The following is a 26400-nucleotide window of genomic DNA, read 5'->3' as shown; positions in this document are numbered from 1 at the left end:
CCTTGTGGACACTGTGTCGGGTTCTTAACCTGCTAAGCTACAATGAGAACTCCTGAGTTTATTTTTTAAAAAAATTCTAATAAAATATACTAAATGTCCAATGTTCTCTACAGAAGAATTTTGGCTAGTAAATGCAGAAGCAATGATAGATTAGGAAAAAAAAAAAAAATCACTGTTTTGCAAACTCTATGATACCATGGATCTAAGGTACTAATTCTCAATGGCTGCTAAAACCACTGAAGGAATGAGACCCACGTCCCCTCAATCCACCATTCAATCTAGCAACACTTACTGCGGACAAGATATTAGGTCCCTGTGATATACATACCACTGCCTAGAAAGCATTCATGGCTAAAATAACAATATAATCAATCCTCTAATTATCAGTTTACTAGAAATATGAGAAAAAAACAAAACAAAACACAATGAGGAAGCAATCAGTCAAACACAAAATGTAGATCATTCTCCAGGAAAAATCTCTCTAATAAATAAATGAAAAAAAGGAAGTGGGGGCGGGGAGAGAAAGGAAAAGGGGGATTTGTGAAGAGGAGAGGGAAGGGAGGAATGTTTGGGATAAGAATCCAAGAGAGGGAGTTCCCGTGGTGGCGCAGTGGTTAACGAATCCGACTAGGAACCATGAGGTTGAGGGTTCGGTCCCTGCCCTTGCTTAGTGGGTTGACGATCCGCCGTTGCCGTGAGCTGTGGTGTAGGTTGCAGACGCGGATCGGATCCCGCGTTGCTGTGGCTCTGGCGTAGGCCGATGGCTACAGCTCCGATTCGACCCCTGGCCTGGGAACCTCCATATGCCGCGGGAGCGGCCCAAGAAATAGCAACAACAACAACAACAACAAAAAAGACAAAAAAAAAAAAGAATCCAAGAGATATAATAACCAGAGGCAAATGTATGGACTTGGTTAAGATCCTGATTCAAACAAACCTGATTAAAAAAAGAGGTCTTTGAGGCCGTTGGGAAATAGATAGTAAGAAATTAGGTAATTATATCAGGTTATGACGGTTATGTTTTTAAGGGCCTTATCAGTTAGAAATGCATGTTTAAGTCTTTTAAGGTAAAATAATATGATATATAGGACCTACTTTAAAATATTCTGGGCTCCCCTTTCCCCCTTCCCCTCTCAATAAAAGGAAATGAGATTGGCAAAATGATTACTAATTGCTGAAGTACTGCATATGTGACAGATATTATACTATTGTCTCTATTTGTGTGTCCTTATGTCATGGCTCGGCGGTAATGAACTCGACTAGTATCCATGAGGACGCGGGTTTCATCTTTGGCCTTGCTCAGTGGGTTGGGGATCCGACGTTGCCCCTAGCAGTGGCCTGGGTCGCAGACGCAGCTCGGATCTGGCATTGCTGTGGCTTTGGTGTAAGCTGGCAGCTACAGATCTGATTCACCCCCTGGCCTGTGAATTTCCGTGTGCTCTGGGTGCAGCTCTAAGAAGACAAAATTTTTTTTTCCCCAAAATAGTGAAAAAACTTCATCGTAGAAAACTAAGAAAAACAAAGAAGTCAAAGAGTACAAAAACTAAGTAGACTCCTACTTCTTTGAACTAAGCTATAACATGTTCATTTAAATGTTGTGTGTGCGAACATATATGTATATTTAAAACTGGGATTATGGTATACACAGGGCTTTGCTTCCTGTTTTCTTAAAGTATAAGCACTTCCCCTTGCCACAAATATCCTAATAAAGAGAGCTTTAATGATTGTATGGTGTTCTAACATATGGATATATTTTATAATTCATAACCAACCTGTCATTGTTGAAAATTCTTTTTTTTTTTTTTTTTACTATTTTAAATAACCCTGAAATAAGTATCCTAAATATAGCTTTATGTGAATGTGATTATTTCCTGGTGCTATATTCTTTTGAAGTGGAATTATGGTTACAAAGTAGATCATATTATATATATATACATATATATATGTAGTACACATACACATATATACATGTATACTCTGGAAAGATATTCATAAGATATTTTAAGTATCTTGTGAACATTTTTTCATGGCATAAAATTTTTAAATATCATTTAAAGTGCTTAAATAGTATTTCAATTTATGTAATGTCATGACTTAAGCAACCCCCATCAGTGGACCTTTAAGTTATTACTATTTTTGACTAAAATGTAGCTCTGTGGGAGGGCAGAGCTTTACAATTGTGTTTGTTTCATTCTTTCTTTCTTTTTTTTTGCCTTTTAGGGCTGCACCTGCACCACATGAAGTCCTCAGGCTAGGGGTCGAATCTGAGCTGCAGCTGCCAGCCTGTGCCACAGCCATAGCAACACAGGATCTGAGCAGCATCTGCAATCTACACCATAGCTCACAGCAATGCAAGATCCTTAACCCACTGATGGAGGCCAGGGATCAAACCCTCATCCTCACAGATACTAGTTGGGTTCATAACTGCTGAGCCACAACAGCAACTCCTACACTTGTGTTTTATAAAGGGTCCTCAATTATGGGTAGAGCCACTCTCTTGGGTTAATCTATTTCTCTAGAGAAGAGCCCTCTAAACTTCTGTCTTAGAAGGCATAGGCCAGGCTGCTAGCATTCTGTATCAGTGAGGGAAGTGGCCAAAGACACCATAGCGCAGCTCACGCTCTCTCAAATAAAGCTTTATTTGGTCTCCTATGGGACAGGAGAGGATCTGAGCATTTGAACATGTGACTACTTCTTACACAGGCTTGCAACTAATTCTGCGTTTAGGCCTACCTGCATCTCTACTTTCTGAGAAACTTGAAGCCTCCAATTCCTGAGCCACTCTGATGTTCTGAGCAAGAACTAAGCTGTTTCTGGGTTTCCAATACTATCAGCAGACGTTTCTGCCTTTTCTAGTTAAGAGTTCTTAACCCTTTACTGACATTTTAAGGGGACTGCGGGAAGGACTGGCAGTAAAGATTTGTGTTCTGTGAACTGATTTTCAGACTGAAAACTCTTTACATGTTTACTGGCCACCTATGTGTGAGTAAGAGGGAGATGGAAGAAGAGAGGATAGAGAAATGTTTCTGTTCTTTACTCAGTTTTCTACTGGAGCGGTAATTTTACTTGTAGAAGCACTTTACATATTAAGGACATTAACTCTCTTGTATATACTGAAAAAAATCTCCCCCTAGGAAATGTTAATCATAGGACAGAGATAGGAAAAAACTTCTATTTGCACCAGTAAGCCTTAATCAGAAGTATTAATATTCTTGAGCTGATTCCAGAAATCTCAAGGAACAAAAACAAAGGAACATAACACAGGGAAAAAAAAAAAAAAGCAAAGACTAGAAACAGAAAAACTTCACAACTGTCATTCCTATATTAAACAAGTATTATCAACTTGTGGTTTCAGTTAGGGCAAAAAAAATTCCTAAAGAGAGAAAGCAGCACTTATCTGTATGGGATGTCAGTCATGTCTTCTGAGTTTACTGACAATTTTTTTCTTCCTGCCAGGATTGAAAAGTTCTTGCACGGAAGTGAAGAGCAGGTTATATTCTGTTCTGCCTCACATATCGACAAAACAAGCAGCCAAGGTGCAATGCCAGAATCTTTACTGTTAGTAGTGACAGTTGGTATGCATGCAAACAGCAGAGAGAAAACATCTTAATTTTCAAGTTATCAGGTTGAATTCTTAGTGCTGGCACTTGAAAAATCTTGCTTTGACTTATAAAAGGAACAAACTGATACAAAAGCTAAAAACAGAATAAGTATGAAATAATGTCATATGCTTTCTTCTAACACTGACAACATTTGCAAAGAAAAGCGAAAAGAATAACATTGGTTGGCTGGAATGGGTACTGTTCTAACAAGATATTTTATAAATAATTACTAATTTCAGAAAAAATTCTTGATTCACTTAGCATTACAAAACATGTATTTTCAGATTGGGGTTCTGTTCACATCATAGACCTATTGGATTTGAACTGATAATACTTGACCATTTTGATCAACAAAAATTGTAATTTCATATGGTTCACCCTAATACAAAGTACTACCAGATATCAAAAAACTGAAAAACAAGGCGTTCCAAATGAACATAAAGCATGATTTCAAATGGTAAGCCAATTCTTCTGTACTAAGAGCAGATATGGACATGCATAATTTCTTACACAACATAAACCAGGAGGTATTCCTTCTGCTAAACACAATGACTAGATTACCATGTTACTGTCCTAGGATCTGTGAATTTAAAGACGTTTTCATTCGATCTCCTGTTATAATATTTAAGAAAGAAGAGTTTAAAAGAGTGCTACTTTCATATCTCTGCTTCTTGAGATGACAGGTTGGGTTCAAAAAAAAAAAAAAAATGAGGGTAGGTAATAAACTCTTGATTTAACCAGAAAGTCTAGGGCAAAACCACATAGAGCCCTGTTTACCTTCACCATTTTGTTTACAATTTTGTAGAGGTGCTTTCCCCTCCTCTAATATCTTTTAAACATAAAAGAATGAGAACTTTTAAATGCATGATTTTTACAAAGTGATTGAAACAGCCACTCTGCAGAGAGTAAGTTTTCTTAAGCTTTAGTTTAGCAAGATGAATTCTTTAGGGTTGAAATACTTTTCACTCCAAGCATTTCTTTTTTTTTTTCCTGTCACAGAACACAAGCCAACCACTAGGCCAACCTTTTAAAATTTTATTTCTCTGGAAATTACAATTCCTGAATTTGGAGACTTAACAATATAGCTTCAGAAATTTAGAAGCAACACATACCACTTTATGATAAGGTTTCTGCTCTGCTCTAGCAGAAATCCTCTGAAGTCTCAATCCCCAGCATAATGTCTCCCAGATGTCTCAACTAGTTGCCATGCCAACTAAAGCAGCTTAAATTAAATGAGGGCCTGAAAAGGCACCTGCATCACTCCAGGTCTGTTGTGCATTAAATAAAGCTCTCTTGACAGGGACTCAGAGGTGCCATTAACTTGAACAGCAGCTATCTGATTATTGTTTCTTGAGTAATTTAATGAGGGTCTCCAAACAAGAAGAAAAACAAGGTGCTCTTTCCCTCTCTGGGTCCTTCTAAATGGGGCAGTCTCTCCTACAGCTGGTGCACCCACTGGGTCAATGACTTTGCTATGGCCTTTTAAGCGAGCACTGGGTAAAGGTAAAATACAGGACCAAAGTTAGGACTTCAGGAGAATATTAGCAGATAAACCATGCTCCCTTATTAAAACTCATCATTAAACATATGATTGTAAAAAACACTGCATATGGTATGCCAACCTCAGAGTAATCTGAACAGCCCTGCTATAAAATAAACTACCTCTGATTGCAGCAATTAGTTAAGTAGCTCCATGAAATACGGATTTCAAAATGTACTGATTTGCTTCAGAAAAATGAAGGCTGCAAATTAACAACTATAAATGCATGAGGGGAGGGGGTGGCAGCTCTTGGGGCCTCAGGTGCCCAAGAGACACAAGTGTTTCTGTTTTGTTTTAAAGAGTTAATTGTGTGTGTTCTTGTTGTTTTTGTAATATTGACATCTCAAAAGCTTCTTTATATATAAATGGGGTAGAAAATAGTCCTTTTGCTGCCTTCTCAAATATTATTAGTCAGTGGGGAATATCACTTAGTGGAAGCACAAACTTGGGCTACAGAGGTCATGTGATTTACCCAAGGTCACATACCAAGTTCGCAAAAAGCCAGGAAGGACTATCCTAAATTTCCTGACTCCTAGTCCAGTGCTCTACCTCACCAAGCTGCTTCCCACAGCAGCTTGCCTGCTATTCCCATTTCTTAACCAAACGTCACCACAGCACACAGACTGCTTTGAAATGAAGAAAAGCTGAATTACTTTTCACCATATACTATGAGGAAAAGAAAGGAAGAAAGTTTTTTTTTTGTTGAAGTTACATGCCACTTTATATGTCACCTCATTTAATCTTCACTTATAATACCTAATTCGTAACTATTTTTATTAAGAGATGAGCATGTCCTGGTTTGGAGGGGCTAAGCTGCTGACACAGAGTTTGGATTCTTTTTTTTTTTTTTTTTTGGTCTTTTTGCCTTTTCTAGGGCCGCTTCCGCAGCATATGGAGGTTCCCAGGCTAGGGGTCTAATTGGAGCCATGGCCACTGGCCTACGCCAGAGCCACAGCAACGCGGGATCCGAGCTACACCACAGCTCATGGCAATGCCGGATCCTTAACCCACTGAGCGAGGCCAGGGATCGTACCCGCAACCTCATGGTTCCTAGTTGGAGTCGCTAACCACTGAGCCTCAAGAGGAACTTTTTGGATTCTAAACCTAGATTGTAATGATTCAAAGTCTGACCCTGGGAGTTCCCGTCATTTAGCCTACGCCAGAGCCACAGCAACGCGGGATCTGCGACCTACACCACAGCTCATGGCAATGCCGGATCCTTAACCCACTGAGCGAGGCCAGGGATCGTACCCGCAACCTCATGGTTCCTAGTTGGAGTTGCTAACCACTGAGCCTCAAGAGGAACTTTTTGGATTCTAAACCTAGATTGTAATGATTCAAAGTCTGACCCTGGGAGTTCCCGTCATTTAGCAATTCTAATAATTACAGAGATTTATCATTTTAGTTAAGCATGTGAGAAACCATCAAGATTTCATCAGCCTCTGCTGAACGAATTAGATGCACATTTTAATTGGCAATTTACCTCTATCTATAAAAACACACACATACATGCACTAGTTTCCAAAAATGGTTCACCTTAAGAGTTTTTTAGAAACACACGAGAAACAACAAAAATAAAAGCAAATGACATTTACTGAGTTCTATGTCCCAGGTGCTTTCTATGAATTACCTTTGTGAGGTCTCACAGTACAAGGGGTAGGTTAGAACTAACTGTTCTCTTGAGTCCTAGTCTTTCCTTTTGGAAGGAACTGAACCTGAAAATGTCTGAATATTTCAACTGTCTTATAAATTTCTTTTAGCACCTGAATTGTAGTCTTAGTTCTGTCACTAGATGCTACAATGTCAAGTAAGACACAACCCCATTTTGCTGAGTGATTATCTCAGTTTGTTGAAAAGCATTTTTGGGCCTACCTAATGTGCCACTTTTAACACAGCTCACCTCAATTAGTCCTCATAGCAACCTGGGATTGATCCTTTGTAACAGATCTAGGCTGGGGGGAAGGAATGTCAGGTTGACAGACTGAATAATGATACTCCTTTTGCCAGCAACTGAAAAACAGTACAAAGGTTAAAAAAAAAAAATTACAGGCAAGTTTTTCTACCTCACACTCTCTTTCTACATCCTGAGGTTATGTTGGTTTTCTTTTGTCTTTTTTTAGGTCTGCACTCACAGCATATGGAGGTTCCCAGGCTAGGGGTCGAATCAGAGCTGTAGCTGCTGGCCTACACCACAGCCACAGCAATGAGGGCTCTGGGCCGTGTCTGCGACCTACATCACAGCAACACTGGATCTTTAACCCACTGAGCGAGTCCAGAGGTTGAACCTGCATCCTCACAGATAATAGCTGGGTTTGTTACTGTTGAGCCACGCCGGGAACTCCTGAGTTACTTTCTTAAAGTCTTATTCCTTTCATCTTTCTTAGACAAGTTACAAAGCTAAAGTTTACAATTCAATAAATACTTTCCTGTATCTATGAATCATACGTTTACCTGAATAGCTTCATATTTCCTATTGTTTAATGGATAAGGACAACTTTAAAAAACTAGCATGTCTGGAGTTCCTGTCGTAGTGCAGCAGAAACGAATCTGACTAGGAACCATGAGGTTGTGGGTTCGATCCCTGGCCTCGCTCAGCAGGTTAAGGATCCGGCCTTGCTGTGAGCTCTGGTGTAGGTTGCAGACGTGGCTTGGATCCTCTGTGGCTGTGGCTGTGGCTGGGCTGGCAGCTGTAGCTCTGATTTGACCCCTAGCTGGGCGGGGCGGGGGGGGGGGGGAGGAAAAAAAAAGCATGTCTGTACATGTATATAAGCCCCAGGTAATTTTCTGTGTGTGGTGGGGAGGAGGGCTGGGCTAGTGACCCTTGTCAAGAAGATGGGGAGGAGTTCCTGTCCTGGCTTAGGGGAAAACAATCTGACTAGCATCCATGAGGAGGCAGGTTTGATTCCTGGCCTTGCTCAGTAGGTTAAGGATCCCGCATTGCCATGAGCTGCAGTGTAGGTCGCAGACATGGCTTGGAGCCCTCGTTGCTGTGGCTGTGGTATAGGCCAGTACAGCTCTGATTCAACCCCTAGCCTGGGAACCTCCACATGCCTCAAGTGTGGCCCTAAAAAGACAAAAAAAAAAAAAAAAAAAAGAAGATGATGGGGAAACAAAGCCTGATCTATAGTAGAGCTGGCTGGAAATATATGACAGGTTTTGGTGGGAGGTCTAAAATGAAAATATAAGTTTGGGACTCCTTAGATATGGTAAGAAATATATTAACAGTTTCTACTTAAACGAAATCTGGCACAAATGGGGTATTAATTTTGCTTTTGGCTACAAGCTTCTCTTTCCAGCAGAAAATTTTTCTTTTTTTAATTAACTTTTCCCATTTCTTTCCTCCTCCCATTTTTTTGGCCATGCCAATGCCATGCATAAGTTCCCTGGCCAGGGACTGAACACGAGGCATGACAGTGACATTGCCAAATCCTTAACCACTAGCCCACTAGAGAACTCCATTCCTTTCCTCCTTTTATTAAAAAAAAAAAAAAAAAATCTAGATATTGAAATTATGACAGCATGTCACCGTTAGTGAGTTATAAACTCAACCTAGGGAGTTCTTACTGTGGCACAGTGGGAACAAAACCCACTAGTATCCAGAGGATGTGGGTTTGATCCCTGGCCTTGCTCAGTTGGTCGGGGATCTAGTGTTGTTGTGAGCTGGGGTGTGGGTGGCAGACTTGGCTTGGATCCTGTGTTGCTGTGGCTGTGATGCAGGCCAGCATCTGCAGCTCTGATTCGACCCCTAGCCGTGGAACTTCCATATGCCATGGTATGGCCCTAAAAAGCAAAAAATAAAAAATAAAAATAAAAATAAACTCAACCGTATGACATAACGTTGTTTAGAATAGTGCACATCAGTGTCAAGTGCTGTCTTATTAGTACACAGAACCCAAACAGAATATGCAGGACATCCTGTTAGACTCCTGCAAAGGTTACTGAAGAATAAAATGTGTTCATGAAGGAGAGTTTGAAGCAGAAATAAGAAATGTTCTGAGGATCAAAAAAATGGGGTAGGAATACACTAAAGATACCAGAAAGGCAGAGAAAAAGAGAGGAGTGTTTAGAATTACAAACAGTTCTGCAGGGAATTCTCATTGTGGCACAGTGGTAACGAACCCAACTAGTATCCGTGAGGATGCAGGTTTGATCCATGACCTCGCTCAGTGGGTTAAGGATCTGGTGTTGCTGACAGCTGTGGTGTAGGTCACAGATGTGGCTGAGATCCTGTGTTGCTGTGTCTGTTGTGGAGGCCAGCAGCTGCAGCTCTGATGTGACCCCTAGCCTGGGAACTTCCATAAACTGCAGGTGTAGCCCTAAAAGGACAAAAAACAAAAACAAAAACCCAAGACAGTTTTGCCCAATTTCTTTAACACAAAAAATAATTGTGGGCAAGAAGACTAGGGAACTAATGTAGAAAGAGCCTGGCAGCCAACTACCACCCAAGAGTAAGCCTCTCCTGACCTCTTGCTCCAATTAAAGCAAATCTGTACTATGATCAATATTTGTTTAACCCACCTTTACGATGCTGCATCTATTTTAGGAAGTAATTTAAGAATGCACAATAATCAGCCTTATGCCAGAAAGCCTGACTACTCCAACTGTCAAAGGTAATTCTGCTGAAAAAGCTACATAATCACCACAGAAACAAATGCTGACACCAAATTCTGACCTTCAATTTTAAGTAAGATGATTGAGTCCTTTTCTGTTTTTAGGAAGTCATGATTACTCAGGCAGTCACAGAGGCTGCAGGACTGGTGCCAAAAGCATCTTTGTTGAGCCATCACCATTAGCATCAATAAATACTGACTGAGTACCAAGTGGGTGTAGAGGGCAGGCTAGCTCAATGACAAAACAGAGAAAAAGACAGATGAATGCAATGCAACATTCAAGAGATTAGCAAAAGACTGAGATGGATATGTCAAAATCAGGTAGAGAAAACAAGAAGGAAGCGAAGATTTTAATGTGCATGGCTACAGAAACTTGATCGAAAAGAAAAATAGCTGATAATTGAGTTTTCTGTCAAGCACCCAGCTTAAACTTAATTTGCCCCATCTACCCCGATCACTCCTAGTAAGTCCTATTAGGATTCCCATTACACAAACAAGCAAAGAGGTTAGAGAGGTGAAGGACCTAGTCAAAGGTCAAAGCTGGTACACAGAAGAGTTGCTGGATCCCAGTTTTTGTTCTTAACCTGTGCTCTTATCTTTCAAAAGATGAAACCTCAAAAAAGGTGAACAAAATAATTCTACTTGAGAAGAGAATAGATTTTTTAAATGAGGAGTTAAATGGATTTAGGCAGTGGGAGGCAGTATGGTGTAGGCTTTGAAATCAAAGACCAGTTAGAATCGTGATTCAGTCACTTACTAGCTGGATAACATTAGGCAAGTTAAATAACTTCTCCAAGTTTGTTTCTGCATTTATAAAATAGACACAACGATATCTACTACACAGGGTCCCTGTCAGGGTTTAGATGTTGTCTGTGACTCACAAATGCCTGGTGCATAGGGAACAGGGATTACATGGTAACTGCTGCTACCATCATCACTGTTATGGGAGGAACGCACGACTGTGTTCTTATTTCCTCCCAACATTTCCCCACAGGAAAAAGTCAAAGGAATGTGAGTAAAACAGAAATACAAAACACGCAACCAATTAAAAAAGCTCCTTTAAGGTACTGATTTAAAAAGAGCAGGCAATCTCAAAAGGATATCACTGCCCAAGAAGAAAATTACATTCACTCCTTATGAATGGGGTCTCATGCAATTTTTTTGGCACCAAAAAAATCCCAGTATGTTCATCCATGACAGTCACGTTCCTTCATTTGAGGACAAGCAAACCCCTTTTCTTAGACCAAGAAAAGTTTTCTACAGGGCATACTGTATATTATTTTTGAGAGAAAATTTTTGAGAGATTGGTTTTGGACAGAATGGAAACTCAAGGGAGCAATTAATGGTGTTAATTTCCATGAGACCCCTACACAGGGCACTCCTGGTTTTGGTAAAGGGCTTCTAGTAACCTGAAGGTCTTCTCAAGTCTTGAGCTCAGGGTTGTAAAAATTAGTTATCAGGTTGGCATCCCCTGATTAGTATCACACATATCCAAAACAACACACACACACACACACACACACACACACACACACGAAACAAAGCTTGCTTGGCTCATGCATATCACATTTCCTTTGGAAAAATGCCACTTCGATCTAATCCTATTATCTACCATCTGGTTCTCTTGCCACCTCTAAGGGATGTATCAATAAGAGGTAAACTGTCAATTAAACATGTAATTATTAAACCCATCACCAATAATTCAGTACTCTTCATATTTAATAATGACATTCACATATTATACAGAGAACAAACCAATGTAAGTAGTACATAAATAAACTGTACTCTAGCTAAAATACAGAGTTGTGCCAGTGCACCATAGGTCTATTAGGTTCCCTGAAGCACTGCTCTCAAATAAATTGAGTTGGTAGCAGGAGACTCAGCTGGTCTATGAAGTGGCTAAAAGGCCCACTGCTTCCCCATACCCTTCAATTAAGGCAGGTCTGATATATTTAGTGGCTTCTGAAACCTCTGGGTCTCTGTGTAACACATGCCTCCCTGGTGTCTATCAACCTTAAAAAATAGAAATAAAGTCAGAACAGCTGGATAGGACAAAATAGATCAAATAAACAGTCCTATGAGCGTCCCTCCCTAAACTCTCAGACCTGAATTAGATATGTCAAGAGGCTAATAACCAGAAGGTTAACCAGAAGGTTAAGCAGTTCAAGAGAATGATAACGGGGGTTTTAAGGCTTTTCAGGAGCTCAAATTAGGTATGGCTTTGTTGTTACTCATTATTACCCTCTACAGTTGAGAAGCCTGACGGCATTTTATTCCCACCAGCTGGGAAGCTTCAGAGGTATATTTATTTTGTAATAAAGGTGAAAAGACTAGATTCTAGCTTTAGATTTTTTTTTGGCTTCACCTGAAACACAGGTGTTTCAAAGAGCTGGTGTGAATAAGCTGCTCTGACTATAGCAACTCTCTTCAAAGCAGACAGAAAAAATTCCAACGGTGAGTTGGAACTTTAAACAGCTCTTTTAAAACCACTTCAGGATTTGCTAATACACTAAAGCCAAGGTAATCTTTATGCAGCCAGGAAGGGACTACTACTAGGAGATATGACTACTACGTTAGGGCCTAACAAGGGCAGTGGGTATTGGGATGGTAGACTGAAGGAGGAAATTATGCCTTATTTCTCTAATTAATAAGAAAGGTTTGGTTAAGCTCTAAGAAGATAAAAGGTGGGTGTAGTCTGGATGGAGGGCTTGGGGATGCTGGCAAATTGTACAGAGAATCTGGTAAGAGGAGACCAGGTAAGGGAATATGAGGTACTGAGGTTGGCAACTTACTCCTCATTAATAGTTCACATCTTATTAAAATACAAAACAAACCTCTTTATAAACAAGCTACGTTTGTTCCCAATAGCCCATTCTGAAAGTCCATTTGTTTGTGAGGAGTGCTTGCTAATCCCATCTGTTGGTAGCTGGCTTGACACATTTTGTTTACAAGACAAAGTTCACAGGAGTTCCTACTGTCATTCAGCTTCTCTAAATTCTACTTCCTCTATAAGATCTCTTATTGCTTTTATAGCATTTTTAAGTGCCAGGCATTGTTCTAAGCCTGTCTCTTTACCTATCCCAATGGATTCCTCAAAATAATTCCAAGAGGTAGGCACCATGATTCTTTCCTTTTTATTAATCTGGAAATTGAGGCACAGAGAGGTTAAATAACTTGCCCAAGGTCACACAGGTCAGAGGCAAAGCTGGAATTCAAATCTAGATAGTCCAGGTTCCATGTCCTTTGCCACTACCAGAGGTTTTCTATCGCCTCAAGCTAGCAGAATGCTGACTAGGTAGGTCCTAAAAAGATCATAAAGATTTTGAAATGAACAGAGGATGAGGACCTTGTTCCTATTTCAGGATGTAACAGTAAGACTGTTCCTGTCAGGCAGCAGAACTAATGAATGATGAGAGTATGAAAAGCAGAAGGAATGGAAAAGGGAACTGATTTCAGAGTGCTGTTATTTAGGCTCCAACACTAAGAACATCTACTGGAGGAACCATCAAGGCTTTATAAAGAGAAGACAGACACGTGCCAGTCAATTTCCTAATATAACAATCCTCTAAGAATATGTAATGAGGGTCAGTTTTCCACATTCCCATGTCTGAGCCTGACAAGTAGTTTATGACTTAGATTGTTCGCACCTCTCAGACAAAAAAGAAAGAATAAAGCTGATTCATTAACCAGCTTCTAGAGCCAGTAAAAAATCATAGGTATTTTATAAACTATTATGAATAAATGATTGCTATTGGTAAGAGTTATGCAAATGTGCCATAAGAAAGCACTTTAATAATAGAGAGCTAATCATTCTGGACAGCTCAAATTGCATATATGTGCGAAAATTTGTGATGTGGTTTTATGGAAAAAACTACCAATCTGGTTCAAAAACTCTCACCATCTAGAGTCTGAGAACACATTTAATGTTCTATGTGAAATGAGCAACTAAGATCGTATGAAAAACTATTAATGATGTGCTGAAAGCCTCCAGAGAGCAAAATAAGGGTATTTACCAGGTTTAGCTGGGTTGGGAGAAGAAAAAAATGGAGAACTTGCTATATCAAATAATTTCCTACAGAATAAAGACAAACAGAAAGCTTTGAATACACAATTTAATCCCTAAAAAGTCTTTACTGACTTCACATAATGAAAACTGGCTAATTCTTTCTTCCATTTCATACTGGACAGAGACCAACATTAAGTCAGATTATGAAAAAGATATAATATTAAATATTTATCAAGTATAAGCCATGTTGGTCAACAGTTTTATAGTCTCCATCTTCATGCAATATGAGTTGAAACAAATATGAAAATCAGGTGATTTTCCCAAAAGGACACAGTGAATTTTTGGTTTAATAGTAGATACTCCAGTCTGGTTCCTGAAGGCACAGATTCTCTTATTTGAAAAGACCAAGAATGATAGTTAAAACATGTTTAAACTCACTTTAAGCACTAGTTCTGAAATCCTGCCATTCCTGGTGGAAGGAAAACCTCACAACCATAAATATGTGAGACCTAATAGTACCTTTTCTCTCACATTTTTTTTCCTCCCAAAAGCAAGTCTACAGAGGGAAATTTTAAACTTGATCTCAGATACGTAACTGCCTCTGAAATAAAAATGAGGGCATTAAATAGCATGGATAATGAAAACCTGGTTTATGGATATCGTTGATTTCAAACAATGCTTTCCACGTGAAAGAAAAACAGCAATGCATCACAGAGAAAATTGCTTTCTCTTGTAACAAATGGTCAGCCCTAAATCTCATCATCTTCTTTGCAAGAAAAAGCATGGGCGCCTTTGCAACTAGAAAAAAATTGGTGTGTGCTTCAATTAGAATCACTGACCTTTTCTGAAGCATGCCTGTGCTTCTCTATAGAAATCAATGGAATAAAAGGTCACCATGTGAAAATGCTACAATGTAACAATCTCTTTCCCAGGCAAAGGCAAATTCCTCTTCTTTTAAAGGTAACTAATTGTTGTATAGAATGTTAAAAATCAAAAATATTATAACTACCTTTACTTTGCAATTTAAAATTGACTAAAAGAAAAAAAGTAAATTGCACCACTGGAAAAAAGGAAAAAAAACAAAAACTGGAAAGCTGCCATTCTACATCTTCTACCATGGCCCAGAAGATTCTATTGGCTGAGTCCTTATCACTAAGGCTATCACCACATATGTAATAAAACAGAAAAAAACACCTTAGAAAATATGATGTTATTTCAAACCTCAGCTCTTTTCTTCCCAAAGTGGCAAATGCAAGCTCTGCGTCTGTCAAAAGGAGATGGCAGAGCCTGGGATTAATAATCTTCCATCATCACAACCCTCTAAAGCAAATAAATGCATGTCTACACAAACCCAGACATTAAGAGCCAAACAAGAGAGGCTGAATTTAGTGACTGAAATAGTCACTATTTTTTCTGGATATAAAAAATATATGTATATTTGAAAGAAGATCTCCACCTGGATGAGAAACATTTTATCTTTTCAATTTTTTTTTGGTTTGTTTTTTAAATGGCTATGCCCTTAGCATATGGAAGTTCTTGGGCGAGGGACCGAACCTGAGCCACAGATGCGACCTACATCACAGCTGAGGCAACCCCAGGTCCTTTAACCCACTCTCCTGGGATGGGATCAGACCTGTACCTCTGCAGCAACCTGAGCTGCTTCTGTCAGGTTCTCAACCCACTGTGCCACAGCAGTAACTCCTCTAATTAAAAAAAAAAAAAAAATGAACAGGTAAATTCTCCAATCATCACTTAATCCATTCAGAGGATAAAGACACACATCAGTCATATAAACTGCACCATACTCCTTACTGCCAATGCAACAATCTTAACACTTTCTCCGAGACAATGAGTTCTCAAAGTAGACCTTTCTTGACAGGTCTGGAAAACTTACTTCTATGTCCAATGTGGTTTCAGATGTCCTTCTGCCCAGGAGAATTTGAGAGCAACTTACTCCAGTCTGATCTACTGTAAAGCTGCAAGAATGATGTCACTAAAACCTGAGAGCAGATTGCTATCAGCAGTATAAACCACCACAAACAGCACTCTGAAGGGAAGACAAGTCTCTCAGTATGCCAAGCTACAGATGCTTCTTTACTATACCTACCCAGCGCCACCCATCACCAGTGAAATTCATTCGAGGTTGAAGATTTTAAAAAGGCAAAGTTTTTAAAAGGAATGGTTATAATGGGTAGAGAGAATTCAAAATATTCGGGGAACAAAAATCTAGACGAAAGCATCTAAGAGAAACAGAAGTCTGTTTCTGAGTACTTTCTATGGCAGTTGGGAAGAGACAAAGCTAAAACAATGGTCCATTTAAAGGGATCAGCCTCTTCTGCCAAGATATAAATCTGTTAACGTGTATTTCAACAAAGCTAGGGAAAAAAGATATGAGATCCAACATAACACCTTATCCATTTGTTCACGGTAACTCCTTTCTAACATTTCTTGAATATTCTATCATGAGTGTAGATGTACCACTTTTAAGCATTGTTCCATACTATTTAATTAGAACAGCTACACAAAAAAGGTTTATATGGACCCATGAGTAGAAACCATCCTAAAATTCTATGAAAAAATAAGAATATGATTGGAAGTACTGAAAATATATTACTGATATATAATTAATCTCATATGAATTGATATGGGAAGGACAAGTGAAAATGTTTTATTCTGTGAAAATTGTAAGTTCTAGCTAAGTTTTCCAAACTCTTCCTTGGGAGAATGTGGGGAAGGAGAGCAGGGCAGTTTTCATACATAAGAAAATGTTGTTAATATCTCTATTGTAAACCCAATTACTCAGGTACTATAATTATCTGACAACTGTCAAACATCTCTATTGAACCATGAACTCATTAAAAAGAATAGCAATGGCCATTGTACTTTATACTATCTGCTGGTACCTCTTCCCTGAAGGTAAAGTTCTAAAGTTAAGGCATAAAATAACACCGAGTATCACAAAAAATCACCTGGGAAGATGCCATGTTGGAGATCAATATATCAAACTCTCATTAAATTCAACAGCATTGTGTTCTCTGGCATTGGAACAGAGTGCTGTTTTCTTTGACTGAGCCCCATATGAAACGGCTGGCTTGAGCTAAGGGGTCATGCCACATAAAAGTCCTTCTCTCGACACCAGCATCACACTCAGTCTGGAGAAATGCTCACATTATGGGAAGCCTGTGGGAGCTGAAACTACCAGAGGGAACAGCACATTCTTGATTTCTATCTCATGCCCACTGTGGAAAAAAAAGCTAAATGAATAGAACTGGGCATAAACTATCTCTCTTTTAACCATATTAAAAACAAAATGCGTGGGATATGCTTCAGTTTAAATTCAGGACTCTGACTCCACTGTAAGTTCAAAAACTGTTGAGAAATAATTGTTCAAAGAATAAATGAAGCAGAAATTTTGGGTGATAAGCTCAAGGCCCAGAGTCAAAGGCACAAAGCTTTAAACTTTTGACACCTGACTTTGAATCCTGCCCCTTTCCAATGCCAGTACATCAGAAGGAAAATAAAGTTGGAATTCTTGCCCTAAAAAGTGATATATTCTGACTTCCTTTTTAAAAATAATTTATTATAGGTGATTTACAATGTTGTCAATTTCTGCTATATAGCAAAGTGACCCAACCATAGATATACATACATTATTTTATCCCATATTATTCTGATTTTCTTAAAGCTTAACAGCAAATGAATTAGATGTTGAAAATTTTAAGATTTGTGGATCAATCACAGCTAATTTGGTTGTCAAAAACCATAATGGGAGTTCCCATTGTGGCACAGCAGAAACGAATCTGACTAGGAACCATGACGTTTTAGGTTCAACCCCTGGCCTTGATCAGTGGGTTAAGGATCTGGAGTTGCCATGAGCTGTGGTATAGGTCACAGACGTGGCTCAGATCTGGCGTTGCTGTGGCTCTGGTGTAAGCCAGCAGCTGTAGCTCTGATAAGACCCCTAGCCTGGGAACCTCCATATGCCATGGGTGTGGCCCTAAAAAGACAAAAAACAAAAAAAAAAACAAAAAAAAACCGTAATGGATTTACATGAAGATCATCAAAATGATTTGGGAAACAAAGTCTTCATCTAAGAGCTGATGAGTGGAGAGGAGTAAGCTGCCTCCTCTACTTCCCTTTCCAGGCTTTGACTGGTCCCACTGCTTTGTTCAAAAACCTCTTAAAAATACATAATAGAAGTTGATCCCACATTCTCTTATCCTTGTCTTTCCTACTAGCCTTTGTAATAATCCTGATCTTAGCTAGATGACACAAACAATAGCGAGTTTACATTTGCATATTCAAAATCTCTCCCGTGGTCACAGGTCATTTCAACATTCACACTGATAACCATTCCAGTGCTTTAGTCTAGTGGATCCCAACCCTGATTGATGCCTAAGATCCATCTCAAACCAATTAAATCAGAATCTCTAGGATGAGGGGTCTGTTCATTTTTATTTTTAATTTAAAAAATTTTCCCCTTTTTTGGCTGCCCTGCAGCATATGGAGTTCCTGGGCCAAGGATCAGATCTGAGCTGTAGTTGTGACCCAAGCCACAGAGGCGACAACTCCAGATCCTTCACCCACTGTGCCAGGCTGGGGATCAAACCTGCTCCCAAGATATGCTGATCCCTTGCACCAGAGCCAGAACTCCTACTCATTTCTATTTTTTTAAAAAGTTCCCTAGGTGAATATATCAAATGTGCAGTTTCTCAGCCAGCTGAACTCTTATTATTTATTAACTCCTCCCTTATTATTCTACTTCAATCACCTCACATGGCTTCAGGTCTGGAAGCTACTACAATTTGTTCAAATCGCACTACTACTCCTGCTGAGCCTGCTGTTTGGGTCATCCCAACATCTGTCTTTGGGTCCTGCCTTTTCCCTTTTTCCGAGCACTCCAAGTCCTCTTTTGATTTCACTTGCTTCTCTACCAATGTGGCCAGCCATTCTGTAATTTTTGTTTGTTTGTTTTGTTTTGTTTTTGCCTTTTCTAGGGCCGCACCCACGGCATGTGGAGGTCCCAGGCTAGGGGTCGAGTCGGAGCTGTAGCCGCTGGCCTATGCCAGAGCCACAGCAACGCAGGATCCGAGCCTCATCTGCGACCTACACCACAGCTCACGGCAATGCCAGATCCTTAACCCACTGAGCGAGGCCAGGGACCGAACCTATTCGGATGCGTTAACCACTGCGCCACGACGGGAACTCCCATTCTGTAATGTTTTAAGTAGCACCTCAGATTTCTTCATTTCCTTGTGCTGCCTCTATAAATACCAACCAGACATCAACTCAACAACCCAGGCTGTTGAGTATAAGGCTAAAGAAGTCCCAATCAATTGCCAAGAATTTTTCCATCTTTTCACAATAGTCTGTGCACAACAGTCACTGCTTTTCAGCTGCAGAAGTTAAGTTCTTAAGGTTTTCACCCCAACTTTTCTGGCCACCCCATGGCACAGGGAGTTCCCAGGCCAGAGATCAGATCTGAGCTACAGTTGCAACCTATGCCACAGTTGCCACGCTGGGGGTAGAACCTGCCTCCTAGCACTGCAGAGATGCTGCCAATCCCTCTGTGCCACAGCAGGAACTCCAAGGTATTTTTAATTTTTAAAGGCTGATAAAACGTACATAATAAAATTTACCATTTTGATCAATTTTACATGCACAATTCAGCAGCATTAAGCACACTCACAACATTATGCAACTATCACCACCATCCAATTCTAGAACTTTCTCATCACCCACACAGAAGCTCTCTGTTAAATTTATAAAGTATACTTCTGATTTCGTCAATCCTCACCACAAAAATCTTTCACTGGGCCCTAAAATGCCTACTAAATAAAGATAATTTCCCTAGTTCGATATTCAAGACCATCCATGACTTGGCCCTAATAGCTTCATTTCTCATTGTTTGCATTTAAACGCTAACCATTCCATAAAAGATGCTAACAGTTATTCCCTCCGTTTGGAATATCTGTCCTCCTAAACGCTTCGCATCCAAATCCGTCTCATCCTTCAATATATGTCTTTTCCTCTACTAAGTCTTCTTATGTTTTTTTCCTGAGTGAAGCAACCTCTTCTTTTGAAGTTCCAAACCACCAGTCTGCGTTTTTCGGCATGTTCTAGCATACATGATAGTTATTTCTTTATATCTTATCTCACCCCACAGAATGTATTCTTCTTGAAAAATATTAAGAGGCAGCAGTGGGTTGAAAGTACTCTTGGCCCAATGGACCATCAACATGGGTTCAAACCCCAGCTCTGTCATTCCTAAGTGACCTTGATCAAGTTATCTATCTCTGAGCTAGAGTTTCTTCAACCTTTAAAATGGAGATAAGAATACAGTATTCAGGAGTTCCCTTGTGGTGCAGTGGGTTTAGGATCCGGGTTATCACTGCCTTGGCCTGGGCTGCTGCTATGGCCTGGGTTTGATCCCTGGCCCTGGAACTGCTGCATGTTGCAGGCATGGCCAAATAAATAAATAAAGTATTTAGAACAGTGCCTGACACATTAAATTTAAAAAGATCAAACAAATGAACCTCCACAGAGATTAGTACAATGCTAAATACATAGTAGTGCTAAATGTTTGGCTAAATGAATAAGTAAGGCTGAGGAGGTACTGACCGAGGTAGTTAAAGTCAGGAATTTTGCTGTTTTTGGATTGTTCTACTAACTTTCCCTTTGTTTTGCCTTTCTGTGTTTCTGACCTAGGCTTCAGGGCTAAGGAGCCAGAATTGGTGACAGTGGGTAAGTGAAAGTTTTTGTTTTATATCATTACATACTTTTTAAGTAATCAACTTGGAAACTAAAATGGGAAAGATCCCCAGTGTTCTCAGGATAATTTTTTTTCCTACCACTATACTTTCCAACCTATATTGTAATTATTACTTATATGATTGTATCCCCCATTACATTACAAACCCGGAAGGCAGAGACTATCTTATTCATTTAACAAATATTTATTTAGTACCTACTACATGCGAGGCACTGTTCTAAGTGCTGGGAATTTAACACTGTGCAAAACAAAAAAATTTCTGGTTCTAAGAACATAGTTGGTACTTACATTTATGAAATAAATGAAAAGGAAATTCTAGGAGTTCCTGTTGTGGCTCAGTGGTAACAAACCCAACTAGTATCTGTGAGGATGCGGGTATGATCCCTGGCCTCCATCAGTGGGTTAAGGATCTTGCATTGCTGTGAGCTATGGTGTAGATTGCAGATGCTGCTCAGATCCTGTGTTGCTATGGCTGTGGCACAGGCTGGCAGCTGCAGCTCAGATTCGACCCCTAGCCTGGGAACTTCTATATGCTCCCATATTATGTTTCAAGTTAAAATAAGCTTTTCCTAGTGCAAGCCATATTTTAATTTCTAATCCAGTAGGCATCTAGTACTTTCTGGGAAGGAGTCTGTTTATGTTCAGAGTCTAGGATCCTGATGGAAGCATGAGAAATAATGTTTTCCAATCAAACAATTAGCAACTGGGTTCTCTCGGATTAAATTTCAGTGGGCTCAAAGTACTTAAATGCCAAACTGCTTTCATACGGATTTTCAAATAGAAACTCAAAGTACAAGATGAAGAATCCTTTAACAAGCTAAAAGTTCAATTCAGAAAAAAAAAAATCTTTCTTAATTATTAAAGAATATATTTTCTAGGTGGGTATATTACATTTTAAAATTATGAAAACAAAAAGCTAAAAGATACAGAGGTCATGGTAGAATTTATTGTTCCCTCTATACCTGACTCAAGCTAAATCTGTTGAGCACTGTAGGGAGATTTGTAACAGTTATAATCTAGATACTGACTTTTTAAAAGTTGCTTAAGGAGTTATCTAATGATGCATGGTCTTTCAAAACCCAAGCTAAATTTTTGGTGGGCACTGATATTATTTTTATTACAGTTTCAGGGAAAAACATGATTAACTTCATGATACATGTGTTGACACTTACTGTACACTTGATTATACCAAATGTTCAGACTTTGGATTTTTGAAAATGATTAACTATTCAATTAGTTTTAAAAAGACTATCTGGTTTGTCTGCTAAAACTTACATATATAATATCCTGATTTTCTAGTCTTAGAAAAAGTGTAATGATATGGTACTATATGTTCAATGGAAGATTATTAAAGATTATTTCTTTCCCTTTACAACTTAATATGATAAGTATATATATATATATCTGACTCTATAAACTGACTCCTTTATTGACTAAATATTAGAACACCCATTAAATGCTTAGCAATATATGTACTTAGAACTTACCTAAAACAAAAGAGCCTCAAACAGACCTCAAAAATAGCTTCTTCAAAGCACCATTCCAAGATCACATAATTTAAACTCAAAATATTATCCATTCTAGAATCTGCAAGATCATGTAATTAAGTAGTATCCATTCTAATTTCTCCACTGTTTAAAACCACGTGTAATGTGCATGCCATGTTTTTGAGATACTACAGAGGGAGCTGGTGACCCAGATGGATAACATCTTAAGTTGAAATCAAACAGGACCTTTAGATTCTATTAATCCTCAAATATGTTTTGTTTTAGGTATTATGTTTTCTTATTTTTCAGAAGGGAACTGAAAGGAAAAAAATTTTTTTTGCTTTGACTACAACAAATTTATTAGTATCAAAAGGCACAGGACACAGAAAACTTTCTATTTGGCATATTAGAAGAATTAACATAGGCAGAACATATATGTCACTGAGGCATTTCTTATGTTTCCATTTAATACCTATTCTAAAACAAATTTTTAGTATCTTGTACTCTAAGATACTAAGAGTAAGCTAAACCATGCCTTTATAATCCTGTGGCAGCTACAGGTTTAATTCCTTTTTATGTTAAGAGGATTTGGTGCTTTCCAAATGGCACCACCACTGGAAAGCAACTTTTTTTTCTGTGTATCATTCTACATCTGGTTAAAAATTATACAAGAGAAAACAAGAATAATGAGATTTAGGTTTGAAGGATTTTTCCATCTGTAGCCAGCTAATTACTGTGAAAGCACAGGTGTCGATTTTTTAACCTGAAGGTAAAAATTAAAAAAGTAAAACATTTAAATAAATAGCATATTTTATGACAAAGGCTTTTTACTTAAACATTCATGAACAATTCTGCGGAAAGGAATTTCATAGAAACATTCTGCTAGCTAATGAAATGGGCTGAAATCAGCTACTATACCACCTATGCCACTCATGGTGTCAAACTGTAACTGTGCTAAATTTTCCTCTGCTCTGCAAGTATTTGAAGTAATAATGAATGCAGGATCTCCCAGACTCAAATTATGGCCCATAATAATAAGTGATCGAGAACTTCTAGCTTATAAAAGCATAGACAGCATTTTTAAAGGAATGACAAACCCAAGTACAGAAAATTAATGCCTGAATGTAAACAGTTCTTGCTTGAACTATAAGTAAGGCAAAAATGGATATAATGAAATTAAACTAAGCGTTCAGTTAAAAAAAAAAATCTAAAAATACCTGACATTAAAATTACTCATATTCACCAATTATCTTACATGAAAATGCTCTTTCCCCACAGATGGTCTAAGTGCAATAAAGGGTTAACTCAGCAGATCTTGTTGCCCCAAACCTACACATTCCAAAAGTCTTTAGGACTAACCTTTGAACCTTTGCAATATCCTGCCTCATAAGAATGCCTTAGGATACCTGAGGCCTTGGTCAGACCAGATGGTTTATGCTAACAATGTGATTTATGGTCAACACCTGTTTTTTTTTTTTTTTTTTTTTCCGGCTGGTTCCCTGGGCTAGCTGTCTTAGTTCAATTTCTGGGTGAGGAGAAGGGAAGAGGGCTAGAAACTGAGTAGTTAAGGTCAGTCCCAAAGGCTCACTGACCTCCAACAAAAGCACTGGACACCGAGGCTCAGGTGACCCCACCTGGTGAGCACAGGTGAGCTTCCCTGGTAAATGATAACATTTACCTGCACTGTCTGTCCTACACTGCTGCTGGGAGAATTAAGCACTATTTGTGCATTTCTACTGGGAGAGGAAAACTGGAACTCTGTGCCTGGTTTCTCTTGGACTCTGCCTTATGAACCTTTTTCTTTCGCTGATTAATCTGTATCCTTTTGCTGTAATAAACTGTAACCTGAGTAGAACAGCTTTCCCGAGTCCTTGAGTCCTTTCACTGAATCATCAAACCTGAGGGTGATCTTAGGACCCTTGACACACCTGTAAATGCAGTATAATTCTTATTTAATGAAGAGACAGAAATAGTATTACAGATTCAAAGGAATGCCTTCTAGTTCGAGGATTCCCTTTCCACCAACTAAAAGGATAAAGACGGTGGATCCTGGCCAGGGAGAAAAAGTTACTTCTGCTGAATGAAACAAGTACTGCCCCTCTCCTCCCAGCTTCCTTCTTTTTTCCAATGAGGAGCCAGGTAATCTTTAGGAAGTCTAAGAAATGGCATCATGACTGCCTTCACCTCAGTTGCTACCACTGACCTAGTGCTGAGGAGAAAAGGACTTTCTCCATTCTTCTATCATTTATTTTGTACTTCTAAAAAAGTGTGTGTCAGAACCATCTGGCCTGGCCCAAGATCTCATTTTTGTCTACCAAAGGGTAGACAAAGACACTCTATCAGCCAGGAGATAGTCAAGGGCCAGTCCTTTCTCTGGAATGTGCGGGACCGGAGCACCCCAAATCCACTGAGCTATTAATATTAACCCTTCACTGCACAAAGGGATTAGTTCCATGAAGGACGGGTGGGTTAAAAATATCACCAAGAATTATAGTATTCAAGAGCTTTTGGTTTATCAGATCAAAACATCCCTACAGTGTTGATAAGCGATAATTCACTTTATAAGGTTTTCCAACTCTCTAGTCAGCTTAGTTATTCTATTTTCCTTTGTTTTTAGGAACCTCTTGTTTCTAGTCACTAAGGATATTATCAAAAATAGCTGTCTAGCATGGAATTACCTACCATCTGTGAAAAAATGAGATTTTTCATTTATCTCACCACCGAATCTGAAAAAGTATCTTGCTATTATACAGGGTCCCCCAACCCCCAACACTGCCATGGATTCTGCACTACAGATTTTATATCTGCAGAGCAGTCCTGGAACCAATTCTCCATGGATACTGAGGGTCGACTGTATTGGTTTCCATTCTGAGATATAGAGCTACTGTTAATAAAAAGCCTAGAGTGAATCAATTGCACTATCTTGAGCTCTTTGAATTCAAAGATTTAGGGTTCCCTATCTTTCACTTAAAGCTTTACAAAGTTAAATGCAGAATTGTAAATGGTGACGCTTTGCCTAGGAATATCAGATGGGCTAACTTATGTCCCATTTTTTTCATGCACAATCTCAGGAGCTCTATCACCAAGCATTATTTTATAATTTATTATTACCCATAACACCTAACATACTACTTTTACACATTAACAGCAGTAATAGGAGAATATTAAAGCTGCTAATCTGAGAGAATCATATGTAGGGTTGAAATCAAGACTATAGTGTCAGATCGCCTGGAATGGAACCTCAGTTCTAATAGTTACTAAGCTCTGTGATCCTGGTCAAGTCTGTTTTTATCTTTTGTGCCTCAGCTTCCTCTTCTGTAAAATGGGAATAATCACAATACCTTCCCAGACGGTTGTTAGAGAGATTAAATAAACTCTTATGTCTAAAGAACTTAGAACTTGTGCCTGGCATCTGCTAAAACTCTTACAAGTAATGGCTATTACCACCCTCATCACCACCACCATTTTTCCAGGGAACTTGGAACATTTAATTTACATTCTTCTCTTTAATTTTCATCTTATCCCGAGTAGCACGAAAAAAGGCAGTGTTATCTTCTTGACTGACTGGCAGTTGTTGTAGTGTCAAGAGCACTTTAATGGGTTCTACTACAAGACAGCTGCCTCATTGGTTTCATCAGCAAAGTGGGGATGGCAATAACCTATCTCATAAGGCTGTGGGGATTAAGTAAAATATCTGTTTAGAAGTTTTTGTTTTGTAGTATCATCACTCAGGATATATTCAAAATGTTGTGCTCTGACAGATACTTGGGATTTCAAAATTACCTGGTTCCAGGTACTCAACCACTTCTGCAAGGATGAGATTTAATACACTTCAAGGCATGAACCCCAAAAGGTGCTAGAAGAACAAATTAATTAAAAAATTGTTCCCTTCTTTCACATTCCCTGGTTAGGATACATCTCTTCAAAATAGTCAATGTGTGGAGGTTGGAGTATGTCAAGGGCAGAGAGTACCTGGGAAAAGGAAAAAAAAAAAAAAAAAGCCAAATTTAGAGAACTAAAAAGGAAACAAAATATGACACAAATGCAAGTAAATATCAACTCTTTAATGATTTAAGGCTTAGTCCCAATTGCCCACTGAGATTAACTAAATTTATCAATCAAGAAACATGGTCCAAAACATTAAGATGGGCTTGTAAACTTATTATCAAAGACAGTTCTCCTTAAACCAAAATGAGAGGCACAAATGGATTATACTACATGCTCTGAGAACCCCTTTACAGGAGGGAGTGTTGGAAAGAAATGTCTCCCCTTTTTTTGTGTCTTTTTAGGGCCACACCCATAGCATACGGAAGTTCCCAGGCTAGGGGTGGAATCGGAGGCTACAGCTGCTGGCCTTTACCTCAGCCACAGCAATGCCAGATC

General features: G+C 39.0%; 1 protein-coding gene across 2 annotated transcripts in view; it reads right to left on the bottom strand.

Moving 5' to 3' along the window:
* Positions 1-26400, bottom strand: part of NLK (nemo like kinase) — a 147110-nt gene that overhangs the window by 31196 nt on the left and 89514 nt on the right. For both annotated transcript variants that reach the window (XR_007131608.1, XM_047756759.1), the window contains exon 3: positions 25934-25989. Coding sequence is in view for 1 of the 2 variants with exons in the window: in XM_047756759.1 (XP_047612715.1) it covers positions 25934-25989 (56 nt within the window). In the remaining variant the exon portion in view is untranslated. The remainder of the gene's footprint in view (positions 1-25933; positions 25990-26400) is intronic.

Source organism: Phacochoerus africanus, chromosome 14, assembly GCF_016906955.1.
Source record: "Phacochoerus africanus isolate WHEZ1 chromosome 14, ROS_Pafr_v1, whole genome shotgun sequence".
NCBI lineage: Eukaryota > Metazoa > Chordata > Mammalia > Artiodactyla > Suidae > Phacochoerus > Phacochoerus africanus.
Note: the sequence above shows the minus strand (reverse complement) of the source record. Positions and strands in the feature narration are given on the sequence as shown.